General features: G+C 42.9%; 1 protein-coding gene and 1 long non-coding RNA gene across 14 annotated transcripts in view; one reads left to right on the top strand and one right to left on the bottom strand.

Annotated features, from left to right (window-relative positions):
* Positions 1–13,372, bottom strand: part of LOC119171617 (bromodomain adjacent to zinc finger domain protein 2B) — a 247,304-nt gene that overhangs the window by 111,865 nt on the left and 122,067 nt on the right. For 11 of the 13 annotated variants that reach the window (XM_075892168.1, XM_075892166.1, XM_075892165.1 and 8 more), the window contains 6 exons: positions 11,302–11,346; positions 9,404–9,445; positions 8,565–8,630; positions 8,223–8,300; positions 6,672–6,783; positions 1,708–1,850 (listed from right to left, as the gene is read on the bottom strand). In XM_075892168.1, the coding sequence (XP_075748283.1) occupies positions 1,708–1,850; positions 6,672–6,783; positions 8,223–8,300; positions 8,565–8,630; positions 9,404–9,445; positions 11,302–11,346 (486 nt within the window). The remainder of the gene's footprint in view (positions 1–1,707; positions 1,851–6,671; positions 6,784–8,222; positions 8,301–8,564; positions 8,631–9,403; positions 9,446–11,301; positions 11,347–13,372) is intronic. The other 2 variants (XM_075892167.1, XM_075892170.1) reach the window with 1 other exon arrangement.
* The window catches only part of LOC142814168 (uncharacterized), a 43,743-nt gene that overhangs the window by 16,243 nt on the left and 14,128 nt on the right, over positions 1–13,372 (top strand). The window lies entirely within an intron of this gene.

Raw genomic sequence — 13,372 nt, 5'->3', positions numbered from 1 at the left:
TTTGCAGTTACACACCAGATAATATCTGCTGCTTTCCCACTACTGTTTAAAAATTTGTGTGCTTATATAACCCTAACAGTCTAAAAATGACAACTAAGCACTTCAGGCCTTCGATGAAAAAGGCTCTGCTAGTAAACAAATGTTTTAAATGAAGCACATGCATGGTAAACTGTGATGCTTCTCAACTGGTATAGAGAGCTTTGTGCTCAAGGCACACACCTCTAGCAAAGAAGCAGTTGGCAATTCACGATTTCTTTACAAGGTCTGTTCCACAGTGAATGACCAATAAACTTGTGAACCTTACACCTTTGCTTTCTCTTCATTGCATGCTGTTAGTGTTTTAAAAACACCTTAAAATTTTTAATTGTGATAAAATCAATGCTTAATCATAATGTGTTGTGCCACCTCACCCAGGATCATCTATCAGAGAACATCTGATAAATCAAACAAAATTTGGCCGTGTGTGTGATATTACAAAAATATATATATATATTGCCACGCTGTGTTGGTGGCAGAAGACGAGAGCGAAGAAGTGAATGGCAGCTGTGGCTGAGTAAACAGTCCTTCACTTCGAGTTCCAGCCTATCGTTTCCTCTCGCGACAGACTGGTGGACGTGCTGGGTACTGTACTTTACCGTCTTATGCCTGCTGGTCCTGAACCAGAAGCAACCACCGCCAGTGCACCAGGGTCTGCTAATATCTATCGAAGCAGCCGCCGCCTTCAAGGACTACCACCACAGTACGGCCCCTTGGCAAGTTCCGTGAGGACAATCTTTGCCACATCCGCAACCCAAACCGAGCATGGCCCTCTTGCTAGCACGGTGTCACCGCCCCCATGGCAGACGCTTCGGAAGATGTCTGCTTTGCGGACTATATCGATGCGGACTCAAGTGCAGTGGTGTGTGGTGGAGACTCACGGATAGCGACATAATATGTCAGGTGAGAAGTGCAGAACCTGTCGCTGCCAGTGATGATGATGAGGAGGAGGACGAAACACCAGTGCGGTCCTCTGCTGCGGAAGTAATGGCCGGATTGAATGCCGCCCGTCTTTTCTTAAGTTTTGAAGAAGGCGGAGAAGAGGCCTTCCGCCGAATTCGCTCGTTTGAGCAAAAAGTGCTCGCTGTCGCCTTCAAGGAAAGAAGGCAGACCGCGATCACAGATTTTTTCAAAAAATAAATTGTTATGCCCTACTCGCAGTGTACTATTGTTGTTTTTCACTTTAGTTAGTTCGAACTTTTATTAATTCGAACTGAGGCGGCTTCCCCTTGCGGTTTGAATTAACGAGCTTTTACTGTAGCAATTATGCAGCTCATAAACTAGACTGCTAATGCAGCGGTAGATTAGAAGTAATAAAGTAGTACAAAGACATCAAGCATTTTGGTGCTCCTGTTATTTACTTGTGATTAAGGTGGAGCTTTCTGTAGGCCTCAAGCGAACCTTTGGTGCAACCAGCTGCATCGTCTCTTAATGGTTCATTTGTGTGCACCCCAGATAAATACATAGAAAAGATTTTTGACTGCAATAAATGTTTTGTGTACATATTGTGCTTTGCGATACAAAATATCGGGTATTCGAATATTTTTACTCCACCTTCAGATCCGTACCACCACATTGCTTGTGCTACTTTTGCCACCATAGAACACCAGTCAGTATACACCAATGCACAACGAAAGATACAATATGGAAAGATGGGAATGTAGCAAGCACCTCTTTGCAGGGCAGTGTTCCTGGGTCGTGAATAGCACACGTGAGTAGGTGCTGCACTACATTGAGCAACTGCTGTTCCGACTTGGTGTCGTGATTGATCAGGCCCAGCTGGAGAGTGTTCAAGCTCGGAATCTTGTCCACATCTGTTGAAAGAGAGGCATCTCGCTGAGATTTTTGCTGACCCATCGCAACAAGAGGTGTGATTGTTATAGCTCGCTTCAAACTTTACGATGTTGAAAGACTGGGCATGCAGGAACGAACACAACACAGACTTTAACACGGCTAGTCGTATAAAACTGGTATTAGAATGATACAAATAAAGTTCTTAATTCAAGAAAAATCCTCACAACATAGCCAAACAGCCAAAACAAAATTACAGGTCAACGTTAAGGCCAACAGAAAAATCATGCGCGTGAATGTAATTCTGAATGAAGTGTCAGCTTTCTGACACGTGAAAGCAGTGCTTGCACTTTGTTTAGAGAAATTACAGGAGTATGCTTGTGCAAATATTCAAGTGAATATTAATGTATTCAAATTCAGTTCTATTAGAATATAAGTTGTTGGAAATTTCGATGTGCTTGAAGTGATGAAAAAAAATATTAGTTCAGATGTAACCTCCTGTATAGGTGTTTTCTCTGCAGTGAAAGGGTGCTACACCATGAATGCACTTTTTCTAGTAAAATCTGCACTACTGCGAAGCTTCACTTCAAGGTTAAATGAACATATTACACTCACATCGATTCATCGCTTCTTTAAGTTTAAAAATAAAGCTTGTTACTGGAGCTGTGCAAATAGCAAAATCTTGGGTGCAAAGCGAATTCGAATATTGAAGGGCCACTCACCAGGCCCTATACCGAATTTTAGTTAGATAGTGGAAGTTGTTTCCGGTAGACATTTTCCGGTAGACACATGCCAAGCAACATAAGCGGAGCCGTCTTTTACAATTCACAGCTTCCACTACCCTCGACACAGCCGATGAGTAACATAAAGCCTGCACAACCTCTGCACTCTCGTATTCGTTCCCGCGTCTCGTCGTTGCTGTATTTGCTGAAATGTCACCTGTACGAAGACAACACCCAGACGGCACCACTGTGAGCTAGTTGTGGAAGAGCAGGGTGAATCGAATGGATCTGTAAGCTAGCCCTAGCGTGTGCGAGATGGTTGTCTGTGTCCCCAGCGATTTGCACCCGATGAATCTTCAGTGCGTGATCTGTGCAATGAACGCTGCGGAATATCGACCAAGTAGCCCCATCCAAAGCAGTGCAAATTGCTAACTTTTTTGGGGGAGCACGTGCGCCCAGCCTCCCTTATACTCTTTCAGCAGTGTGACAGCCTAGTTGCGGGGACACGACTGTCCCCTTGGTGTAAATAAAGCCTCTTTCGATAGAATGAAACACTCCCGCGGCCAGCACTCCAGATTCCCCCATTTCCGGCACACAGAACGGGTTTCACTCCCTCAGCGAAGAAACAGACCTTTGTCAGGAAGAGGGAGACCGGATTAGTGAACAAAACTAGCGTGCGGACAGCCGCACGCGCTCTCCGACACCGGCTTAGAAAGAAGGAGGTCGAACCCGCAACCCTCTGTGAGCCGAGGACGACAACGACCAAGGAGTAAGCGTCTACCCTTGCTTTCTGTAGTATCTCCTCCCAACATTTATGTGTTATTGCTAACGTAGAGCAATAAAGTGTGTTGTTGACCTAGCTTGTTGCCTTATTCGCCTGAACCCGTGTAGCTGCGACAAGACGAGCTACAGATAGGAGACGTTAATCGTGCACAGTACGACTGTGTGCGGCTGGAACATTAGCTATAAGCTTCTGCGTCAGCCGTACATAAGACGGACCCCTGACACTTTGAAGAGAGAAGTCGCTTTAATCAAGAAAGTGGAAAAAGCATGTCGAAGCAAGTCGTGCATCGCCAAAAAATTCGGCATCCTTTTGTCAACCCTCTCGACAGTGCATACGGTTTTGGAAGGCTTCGAGCAAAGCTTCTTGAGCAAGCGGAAACGCGTTCAAGCTTCCAAATTCCCGGACGTGAAAGCAGCACTTTTGTTGTGGCTCCACAACGTTTGAGCAGCCAATCTTCCGGTGACAACCCAAGTGATAATGAAAACTTTGGCACTGCAGATGGGCTACGTGGACTTGAGCTGCAGCAATGGCTGGTTCGAGAGGTTTAAAAAGAGAAACAACGTGTCATCGAAGCCTATTCACGACGAAAGCAGCATTGTCGATGAACAGGCTGCAGACGCATGGCACAACCTACGCCTCGCCGTGCTGCGAAATGAGTACGTGGACAGGGACATTTTTCATCTCAATGATGCTGCTCTCATATATTATTGCCTAACCGCACTTACACACCAAAAGGCGAAGCGTGCTCAGGTGCCAAGCAACGCAAAGACAGAAGTACCATTCTTTTTGGTGCCAACGCTACTGGCGATGAAAAGCTACCCCTCCTTATCATTGGCAAGTCGCTGAATCCCAGGTGTTTTCGGAATGCACGGCTCCCGAGGGATGTGACCTACCGCGCAAATAAAACAGCCTAAATGATGGCGGCGCTTTTCGAAGGGTATGTCTGTGCGATTGACCAGAAGATGGCTAAGGATGGTTGGAAAGTGTTGTTTGTTGTGGATAACTGCCCAGGTCACGGAAAAATCAACAACTTGGCGGCTGTTACGCTTGAGTTCCTGCCAACAAATATGACGTCTGTTCTCCAGCCTACGGACCAGGGAGCCATTGAGGTGGCCCGAAAATATAATAGGAAAAGCCTGCAGCACCGTATTGTGCTGTCATACGACAACGGGAAGAAGTATCAGATCGATCTGCTGGGTGCAGTCAATCTGATGGCCGAAGCTCGGCGCCAATCTGGCGATTGCCAACTGCTTCGCTCATGCTGGGTTTTGCTTGCGTCCCGGCATCGATCGAAGAAAACATTGGCGCGAAATTCAGCGGCTGTGATGAGCTATGCAGTGACGCGCACAAGACAACCGGCTGCGTGAGTCATATTGAAGACTGTGAGATCGCCTTTCAGGAGTAGCGCTCTACAAGGCGGACCTCCCCTTTACCAGTACGCTGTCGAACGCAATATTGTTGAAATGGCCGTGAACAACGAAGATGACCACGCAGAAGAGGAAGAGCCCTGAAAAGTGGCCACGAGACAGAAACGCATAACATGCTGCGCTTGCTCCGCAACAAGGTCGAACGCAGCGGTGGCGACCAACGGCTCATGCGATGTGTTGAGCAATTGGAAAACACCTTTCTCGGACCGAACACGAAACAGGCAACCATCCCGCAATCTTTTGGTCCTCGGTAATAAATTCTTTTTCACTGCGAATTCTCGTGCCTTCACTACAGTAAATCTCTCGTGCAGTCGAATTTTTTCCGACAACACTGGCTTTTCTTTTGCAGTGACCTGGGCAAAGAGTTTCAGCGTTTTGCTCAACTCGAAATACTGTTTATCTCAAAATTTTCTCCGGATTTGACGGCTTCGATTTAAAAAGGGATTACCTTATGTTTATAATCTTTCTCAAAAACTCTGAAGTGATAACTACAGGAACAAAGTTGCAGAGGATCGGTAAGCACATTCTTATGTGACAGGAACATGGAAATGTTTCTTTAAGCTAGGTTGATGGAGCGCTGCAAGGATGTTGTTCCCTAGTTGTTTCATCAAGAATGAAGCAATGCAGAGACCGAATTGTATGTATTTACATGATTTGGTGCAATCGATGTGTCAACAACACTCTACACATGAAAGAAAACACTATTTCGACCACCTCTCCCCTCTTCAACAACTGTAAAGGCCCAACTGATTAGGCGGACAAGGACGTGCTATCTTCGAATTCAGAGTTCCTAATTAGCCCTGTAAACATTGGTGTATATAAATATCTGAAATTTTGGATGCTGAAAATATATGTCAGATGTTTTTTTTCAGACTTTGGTACAGAACAGCACTAAAACGAAACAGCACTTTGGTCCAAAACAGCACGAAACAGCAATCATAAAGCCCCCAGATATGTTGCGAGGTTTGAACCGGCAATTTCATTAGTTCATCCACTTATAACCGTTTGCTGCAGTACCAGAATGTTGTGTAGGAAAGCATAATATCAATATGAAGGGGCCACTGTAACGACACAGTGCATCTCTATGTTGAAATCAGCATTTTCTCTAATTATGAATACATTTGCTATCATAGCACTGTATGAGAGGCAGCTTCGCTATAATGTGATAATGTGATGAAGTGAAGAATATAAAAAAATATGAAGGAAACGTTGCTAATAAAACATTTACTGTATTTGTCTTCGAGAAGTTCGAATGGTCAAAATTCCAGTGCGAATTGAATCGAATAGCAAACGCTATTTGAAAAATATACAAAAGTTGAAATATTTGCACACCTCACTGGTTATACTTTCTTATATGCTCAAAGTAATAGTAACTTTAAAACTTGACATGGTTTAAAACGACATGGTTGACATGGTTTAAAACTTGACATGACTGGTTACCACTTGCATTCCATTAAAAGTTAAATCGTGCTACTTTTTCAAAGTTTCTTGCAGTTTTTTTCAACTAAAAAATGGCATATGACATGACTTGTTTCAAATAAAAAAAATGTTGTGCAGGTTGGTTGGGTATGACAAATACACTCATTTTTCTTAGCAATATGTAATATACGTTACTCAAATTCGATTCGAAATCATTCAAACAAAATAATTATTCACTTTCAATCTAATACTTACTACCTCTTTGCACACACCTAAGAACAGGTCTTCTTTACAAAGCGAATGAAATTAAAGGGTAACCTACATACCCTCTTTTTACTTTCTTTCTCACATTTGATATGCATTCAAACAAACTTAATCATTTTGCCAGTAGCACCATTTATTCTAAAAGAATGAGGATGTTATCTTATCTAGGCAGAGAACCCTCATGATTCATGATGCTGTTACGCACATATAGACGATGGCCTGACTCACCAAAATGCAGCGTTTCACCAAAATTGTGAAGAAATTCTCGAACCATCAAAAGATTGGCAAATGCAGTGCCTGGAACCTTTAGTCCAGGTATCCTATTTAGCGTTGGCAAAGGCTGCAAGGGAAAAAACTACACTTCAATCATTGGTGCTATGAGGAACAAGCTAAACATATTTAAAAGCAAATAGACCTGCTTAAGCATTTTCATTTCTTTTTCTATCTTTGCTTCAAGGTCGGTGGACAGAAACATCACAAAAAGCATTGAAAAATAACTTTGGTCTCGCTCAAAACAAGGTCACTTAATGAAGAACTCCTTGTTGATTGTTTTCTTGCGATGACATGATGCATGAAGAGACTGTGATTTCAGCCACAATTTATTTAACAAAAAGAAGTCAGTCGCATCTGAGCACAAGATTTTCCCCGTGATATGCTGCTTATATAACGAGTGTGTACCGACCATTTTTTCCCAAATTATTACGTTAAGCGGTATTTTTCATTACCCCACATTTTACCCTACTCCTAAATTGGACGGAACATTACGAAGAGGTGCCCAGTATGTATCACAGTACATCATAGACGTGTATGGTGGCACTGAAGTCAAGTGCGACGTTTCTGCTGGAGTGGCACAACATCGTCTCTTCATGTTGGTTCACTTGAAGACAGAGGGGGTCTCTATTGTTCAGGCTTATATTTATGAGATGTTTACTTGGGGATCGAGACGCAGCTTGAGAAGCGATTGGCCTGGCATACGCCCTATGAGGAACCGACATGGCCGGCTCTTCTCTCCAGCAGCTTTCTGTTGCCAACCATCCACACAGACAACTACAATGCCGTTGGTCACGCTTCCACCTGTCGCATGGTCAATTCTCAATATCATTGACCTGTACAGCAAGCATCAGTTAATACACTGAAAGCAAAATCAAAGGCCTGATTCATAATTCAAAGCATAGCAAAATTTAAAGTAGAAACCCTGTACCATGAATGAGTAGAAGATGGTGAAAAGATATCAATGTGAGATAGGTGGTGTAAGATTTTTCAATTATGCTCTGTGCCGGGGAGTTGTTAATTTAAACCATTGCAATTTCATTCAAAGTTTGCTTTTTGGATAAGGATTGCTGAAAATATCTGCCCCAGTAAAGCTACATTGATTATAATTTAAAATCGGTTGTCTCAGTTTTTGCTTATTGATGACCAGCAAAAACTGGTAATTACTCTACTGTAATAAAGAAGATCAGCGCCATTCTGAAAGGTAGAGGGTACCCCTCTCATACACGAAGGCGATGACTTTCAGTGTTAGTGCATCACAATTGACCGTCGCGCCTGCTGAGCCGCGACGGTTGATGCAGTTTATTGAAAAGGTGCTACATCGAAATGCTATCGTTTACTATAATTGCTAAATAAATCTCATTCACCCAGCTACCTTATGGCAATTACCCAACAAGTAGGTTAATTACACTCTGGCTTGAAACCCTGGTACGAAGACATTTGAAAGAACTTTTCTATCACAGGTACACACGTAACACAAGAGGTAATGCTTCAAAAAAGAAAGCTTACAAGAGCGTCCTTCAGAAGCATGTCCTCGACAGGTCTCCTGACCTCCTTCAAAATATGCATATCCAGTTTCTTTGAATCCTGTCCAAAAAAAAAAAAAAAGAAAGCATTTTGAATGCCCCATCTACCTAAGCAGCACATGTACAGGTCCACTGTCTAGCTTTCTCTAACGCTCAGTGATTATTGGAAGAAATCTAAGATGCGTAACGTCCCTATGAAAATCATAAACAATAAAAGAACCAAGTCCTTCCAAACAATCCAAAGAGAAACATAATTAGAGCTTAAGAAAGGGTTGATTGCAAAGGTACAGGCAACATAGACATCCACTCTGTTTATTACCCATACCTCCATCTTCTTGCGGTTTTCCAGGGCACGAACGAGCAGCATGTGCTGTCTCCTCCTCTCCCGTTCCTAGAGTAAAGAAAAGGGAGGCATGTCACAAAAAAGGAAGCAGGGCTAGCTGCTTTATTGCAGGAAAGACGACAGGTGGAAAAAAGACGGAAAAAGATGATCCACTGCACAGCTTCATATTTTCTATTCATTCAATTCTGACCTTCAGTGATGCACACTGTCCCTCAGAAAATCGTTCCAGAGTTCTGACACCAATGTGCTATTGTGAAAACAAACTTTTAAGCATGTAATCTGCTTTACTGCTCAGAACTCATTAGCTATGGGGTAAAAAATGCAGCTTCTGGCACATATACTGGCTTTATTGACACTTTAGCATCACACTGTCCTTTGAACTAAACATAGTGCAAAGTAAAAATCATTTAGATTGCAAAATATACTCGGCAACACCTTTTCTTTCCATTACAGTAAAAGCTTGTTAACTTGGACACGTCATCTAGTCACTGTAAATATACGCATCACTCTATGAGACTAGGCGCTCATTATTTTGGACAGATTTGACCATACATCGGATAATTGGGTGACTTTCAGGCCACAGGTGGACTTGGAAACGAAAAAAAGAACCATTTAGAACAAAAGTGAAGCTAAGCCGCAAGCTGCCAGACTACTTGCGGCGCAATGGAAATATGCTTAAGCCCTGCCTTTGTAGCCTCCGCGCCTACGTCGAGATAAGATGTCGCTGAGTGTATCAACTGCTTGGTTTTCATCCTTAACATTTGTACAAATGCAACAAGACACAAAAAGTACTGAACTAAAGTAAAATAAAGAAAACTCACCAAGTCAACCATCAGAAGCATCTCACGGCGCTTCTGCATTTCCTACAAAGACAGAAGAAGAAAAATTCACATCAACTCAACATTTGCATGTGAAGAAAGCTTGTTATGTGCAAAAATACCTTATAACCATAGATACATAGACAGATATCTAGGGTTTAACGTCCCAAAACCACCATATAGTTATGAGAGCCGCCGTAGTGGCGGGCTTTGGAAATTTTAACCAGCTGGTGTTCTTTAACGTGCACCCAAATCTGAACACACAGGCCTACAGCATTTTTGCTTCCATTAAAAATGCAGCCGCCGCAGCCTGGATTCGATCTTGCGACCTGCAGGTCAGCAGTCGAGTACCTTAACCACTAGATTACCGCGGCGGGGCTGAAACTAACCATTATTCTTACTCGAATTCTCAAGCCCTCCGAACAGAAGATAAATATACAATCATTGGCCTTTTATTTTTATATGTAAAATGGCAAAAGACAATTACACAGAATTGCATAACTTTTGGCCTTTTTTTCCTCGTTAGCAAAAGCACCTCACAGAAATTTCATGAGAAAGATCATACACAAAACAAGCGGGGGGGGGGGGGGGGGGGAAGCTTTTTTTTTGCACATATGGCACAAAACACACTGACCGTTATGGCAGCGCAGGGCTCACGACAAAGCTCAACACACTCCCATGCAAAACACCCACTACATTCATTTCTTCAATGTAAGCACCCATCACAGCTAATACTAAAGCCACACACCCTAACGAACAACCCTGTGCGATAAATCACACCTTGCAGACCACAAAGCTACCACACAGGTTACCACACTATTCAAGATGAAAACTACAATCTCTACAGCTCTGCGAATAGCAAAATTTTGAGTGCAAAGTGGATTCGAATGTTGAATCAACATAAATATTTTTCTAATACATTTAGAATGCTTGGCAAATACTTCGAAGCGAAATTGCAGAAAAAAGCGTTGGGGAGGATTCCTAAGCATATTCTAATGAAATAGCAACATTAAAGTGTTTCTTCTGGCTAGGTTGATGTCGGAGTGATGTTTCATCATTGTTTTATCAAGAATGACGCAATGCAGAGGCAGAATTGTATTTATGTATGATGCAATGAAAGTGTTTGCACGTGAAAGGCAAAAACGCTGTTTCCCCAGCCTCTCTTCCAACTCCTTTGGAAGCCTAACTAATTTGGTAGACAAGGGTGTGCTCCCTTAAAGTCCGGAGTTCCAAATCTGCCTTGTAGAAGTCAATATGTAAGAACATAAAATTTCCTGTGCTAGAAATTTTAGGCATCCTATATTCACAAGAGTGGAAGCTTTGGCTAGTTGGTGCGTAGTCATATTTGCAAGTTTTTTTTCTTCTTCTTTTTGCCCAAATTATCTGCCCAGAACAGCGTTAACTGAGCCCCCACCTCTGTCACATCTCCATGTTGGAACCAGGGCTTGAGTGAATAAATTTGAGACTGTAGCAGAGCTTGAAAGGCAACTTTGCCACGATGCGAAAATGTGATAGGGTGAAGCATATTAAAACTCCTAATGTGGCCATTGCCAAATGTATGCTGACAGCATCTGTCTTTGAGAAGTTCGAACAGCTTCGAACAGTAAAATTCCAGTGCGAATCGAATATTACACTTGAAAAATATTTGAAATTTAGAATATATGCACACCCCTACTTGTCTGTGCAAACGTTTGAGAGGTACAGAGGATTCAGCACAGCCCGGCAGAGGGCTACATGGCAGACAGACAAATCCAAGAGGCATTAAGTGTCAAAACAGGAAACAAAAGTGCATATCTTTTTACATGTTGCACACACCATACAATGATGCCGCAGCGTAAGGAAGTGTGTTTTAGGAGAAATTCACTAAAGTTTAGGAAGGCAAGGCAGCAAAACATGCTCACCTGCTCTCGTAGAATTAAAGCTTGTTGCCTTTTTATTTCTCTTTCCTGAAGGCGGGTGAGGAAATAAAGGAGAAATAATAGGTGATGAGCAACACAAATGACCACGTCCTGCTGGTAAAGGGGCACCAGATAGAATAGTAAGTTAGCACACTGAAAACTGTCCTTCTGCGAAAATGAGACAACTATACTAGCAGACAACTTTTCTCGGCAATGAAGGGAATGTTATGGAGCCAAAGTGGCCGTGTGTCACTGCTGAAAAATATGGTCCCTCTATTTTGTCTATGTTTTTCCCCATAAAAATAATAAAAACAACACTACCTTATCTTCAACGAGATGCTATTTATAAAGAGACGCTGCACAGACCTAGGAGAAGTTGATATTTGCTTTACTTTATGCAGTGTCATTTTGCATGGTTGCACGTGTGAAAACGAGCACTTCACAGTCGCATTGGCATCATCTTCAGGCAACGACTTGCGGAAGGAGCTTGTGATGAATTTTGCTCACAAATGGCTGTCTAAGCAGGCGTGGCAAATGATGCACAATTTTATTAATTTGAAACACGAGCCGAACCGGACTGCTTTGCGATGGAGTGCAGAAGCTCCGCCCCCGTGGCTTTCCCTTCATTGTCAAGAAGAGTATCGAGCAGCCAGAAGACACAGGTCCTGCAACACTTTTTGACCATGGTCAGGAAATTCTGCTGATTGATGTTCGATGCTCCTGTGAATGTGTGAGCCAAACATTATAGTGCAGCGTGTGGCAGCTAACTTCCAGTCAAATTTAAAAGTTAGCTAGAAATTGTCTGCTCTTCTCTCGACAAATGTGTGTCGTACCCAAAATCAACTGCGTCACGCACCCAAATGCTATGACCATTTGAACATTGTGAGCTGCATGGTTACTGCAGCCACTAAATGTCTTGGTGTGGGCAAGTGAGCTGCACGTGCAATAGAAAAAGTTACGACTTGTGCCGACCATAGAGTTTTCTAAAATTAACCAGAGGGGACTCTGCAGTCGTTCAGCTACCATGGGTATGATGGGTAGTACACAAATTTGCATTGCCTTCATGTATAAATTGTTTTCATTAAATAAAGTTTTTCATTCCATTTGGGCTTCAAACGCACTTGTAACTTCATTTATTGCAGTGTTGCCGTTTTGTTTTGAAGGAAAGAACGAACCCTTTCGAACTTCATGACCCGATTTGAATTGGTGAGCCTAAAATATTCAGGTGGTGAACCGTAACCGCCGAACATTAGCCGATTGTTGTTTCGTGACAAAGTGGCTTCAAGACGCGCGAAGCCAGAAGGAACGTAAAGTACGAAGACTAGGCCAGTCCATGTACTACCCATCATTCCCATGCTTGCTGACAACCCTGCGTTGCAGCTCCCATGGACACTACCGCCAGAGGTTCCCTCTGGCGTAGTCTTCATAAAAGACTCTATGGTCCCAACCATAGAGTTTTATACAATAACACCTAGAGCGGAATTTGGTGCTGCGATCGTGTACCTCCATGGGAATTATGGGAAGTACAGGCTTTAGATTGAATTGCATTAGCTAGCGAACCATCCATGAATCCTTTTCTACAGTTTCAGTTTCGTTCTTCTGCAGCGTGGGTAGTGGGGTGCGGTGCAAAGAACTGAAGCTGCGCCTTTGTTGTTCAAAGAGGCTGAAGACCAGAAGGTTTGAGATTCGTTGTGGCTTCAGAGGTTTACGAGTCGTATTTAACAGTTTGAGCGAAGCGTCGTCCATTCACCGCTGCACATAGAAGTAGCGTCTCATGCCAGTGCAGAATAATACAGCCAGTTCACGTTTTTTCATGAGCGCGTATCGCCAAAACTTGTCTAAATCGACTCCTTAACGACAGCAAAGCTAAGTAGAAGCACCCTACGCTCCTCTGACTTGACTTCACAACAAAACGAGAGGTGCGTTGGTGGCAGTCCACTAGGACAGGCACACGTGGCATCGCAGCAGACGAAACGTTGAGTGTTTCTCACCTCATACTGTACTGTTACTTTCATAAATAGATATCGAATACTTTCGATGGCAAAATAAGAATGTTCCTTTTCAAATGTTGTAA

This window comes from Rhipicephalus microplus, chromosome 4 (genome assembly GCF_043290135.1).
Source record: "Rhipicephalus microplus isolate Deutch F79 chromosome 4, USDA_Rmic, whole genome shotgun sequence".
NCBI lineage: Eukaryota > Metazoa > Arthropoda > Arachnida > Ixodida > Ixodidae > Rhipicephalus > Rhipicephalus microplus.
Note: the sequence above shows the minus strand (reverse complement) of the source record. Positions and strands in the feature narration are given on the sequence as shown.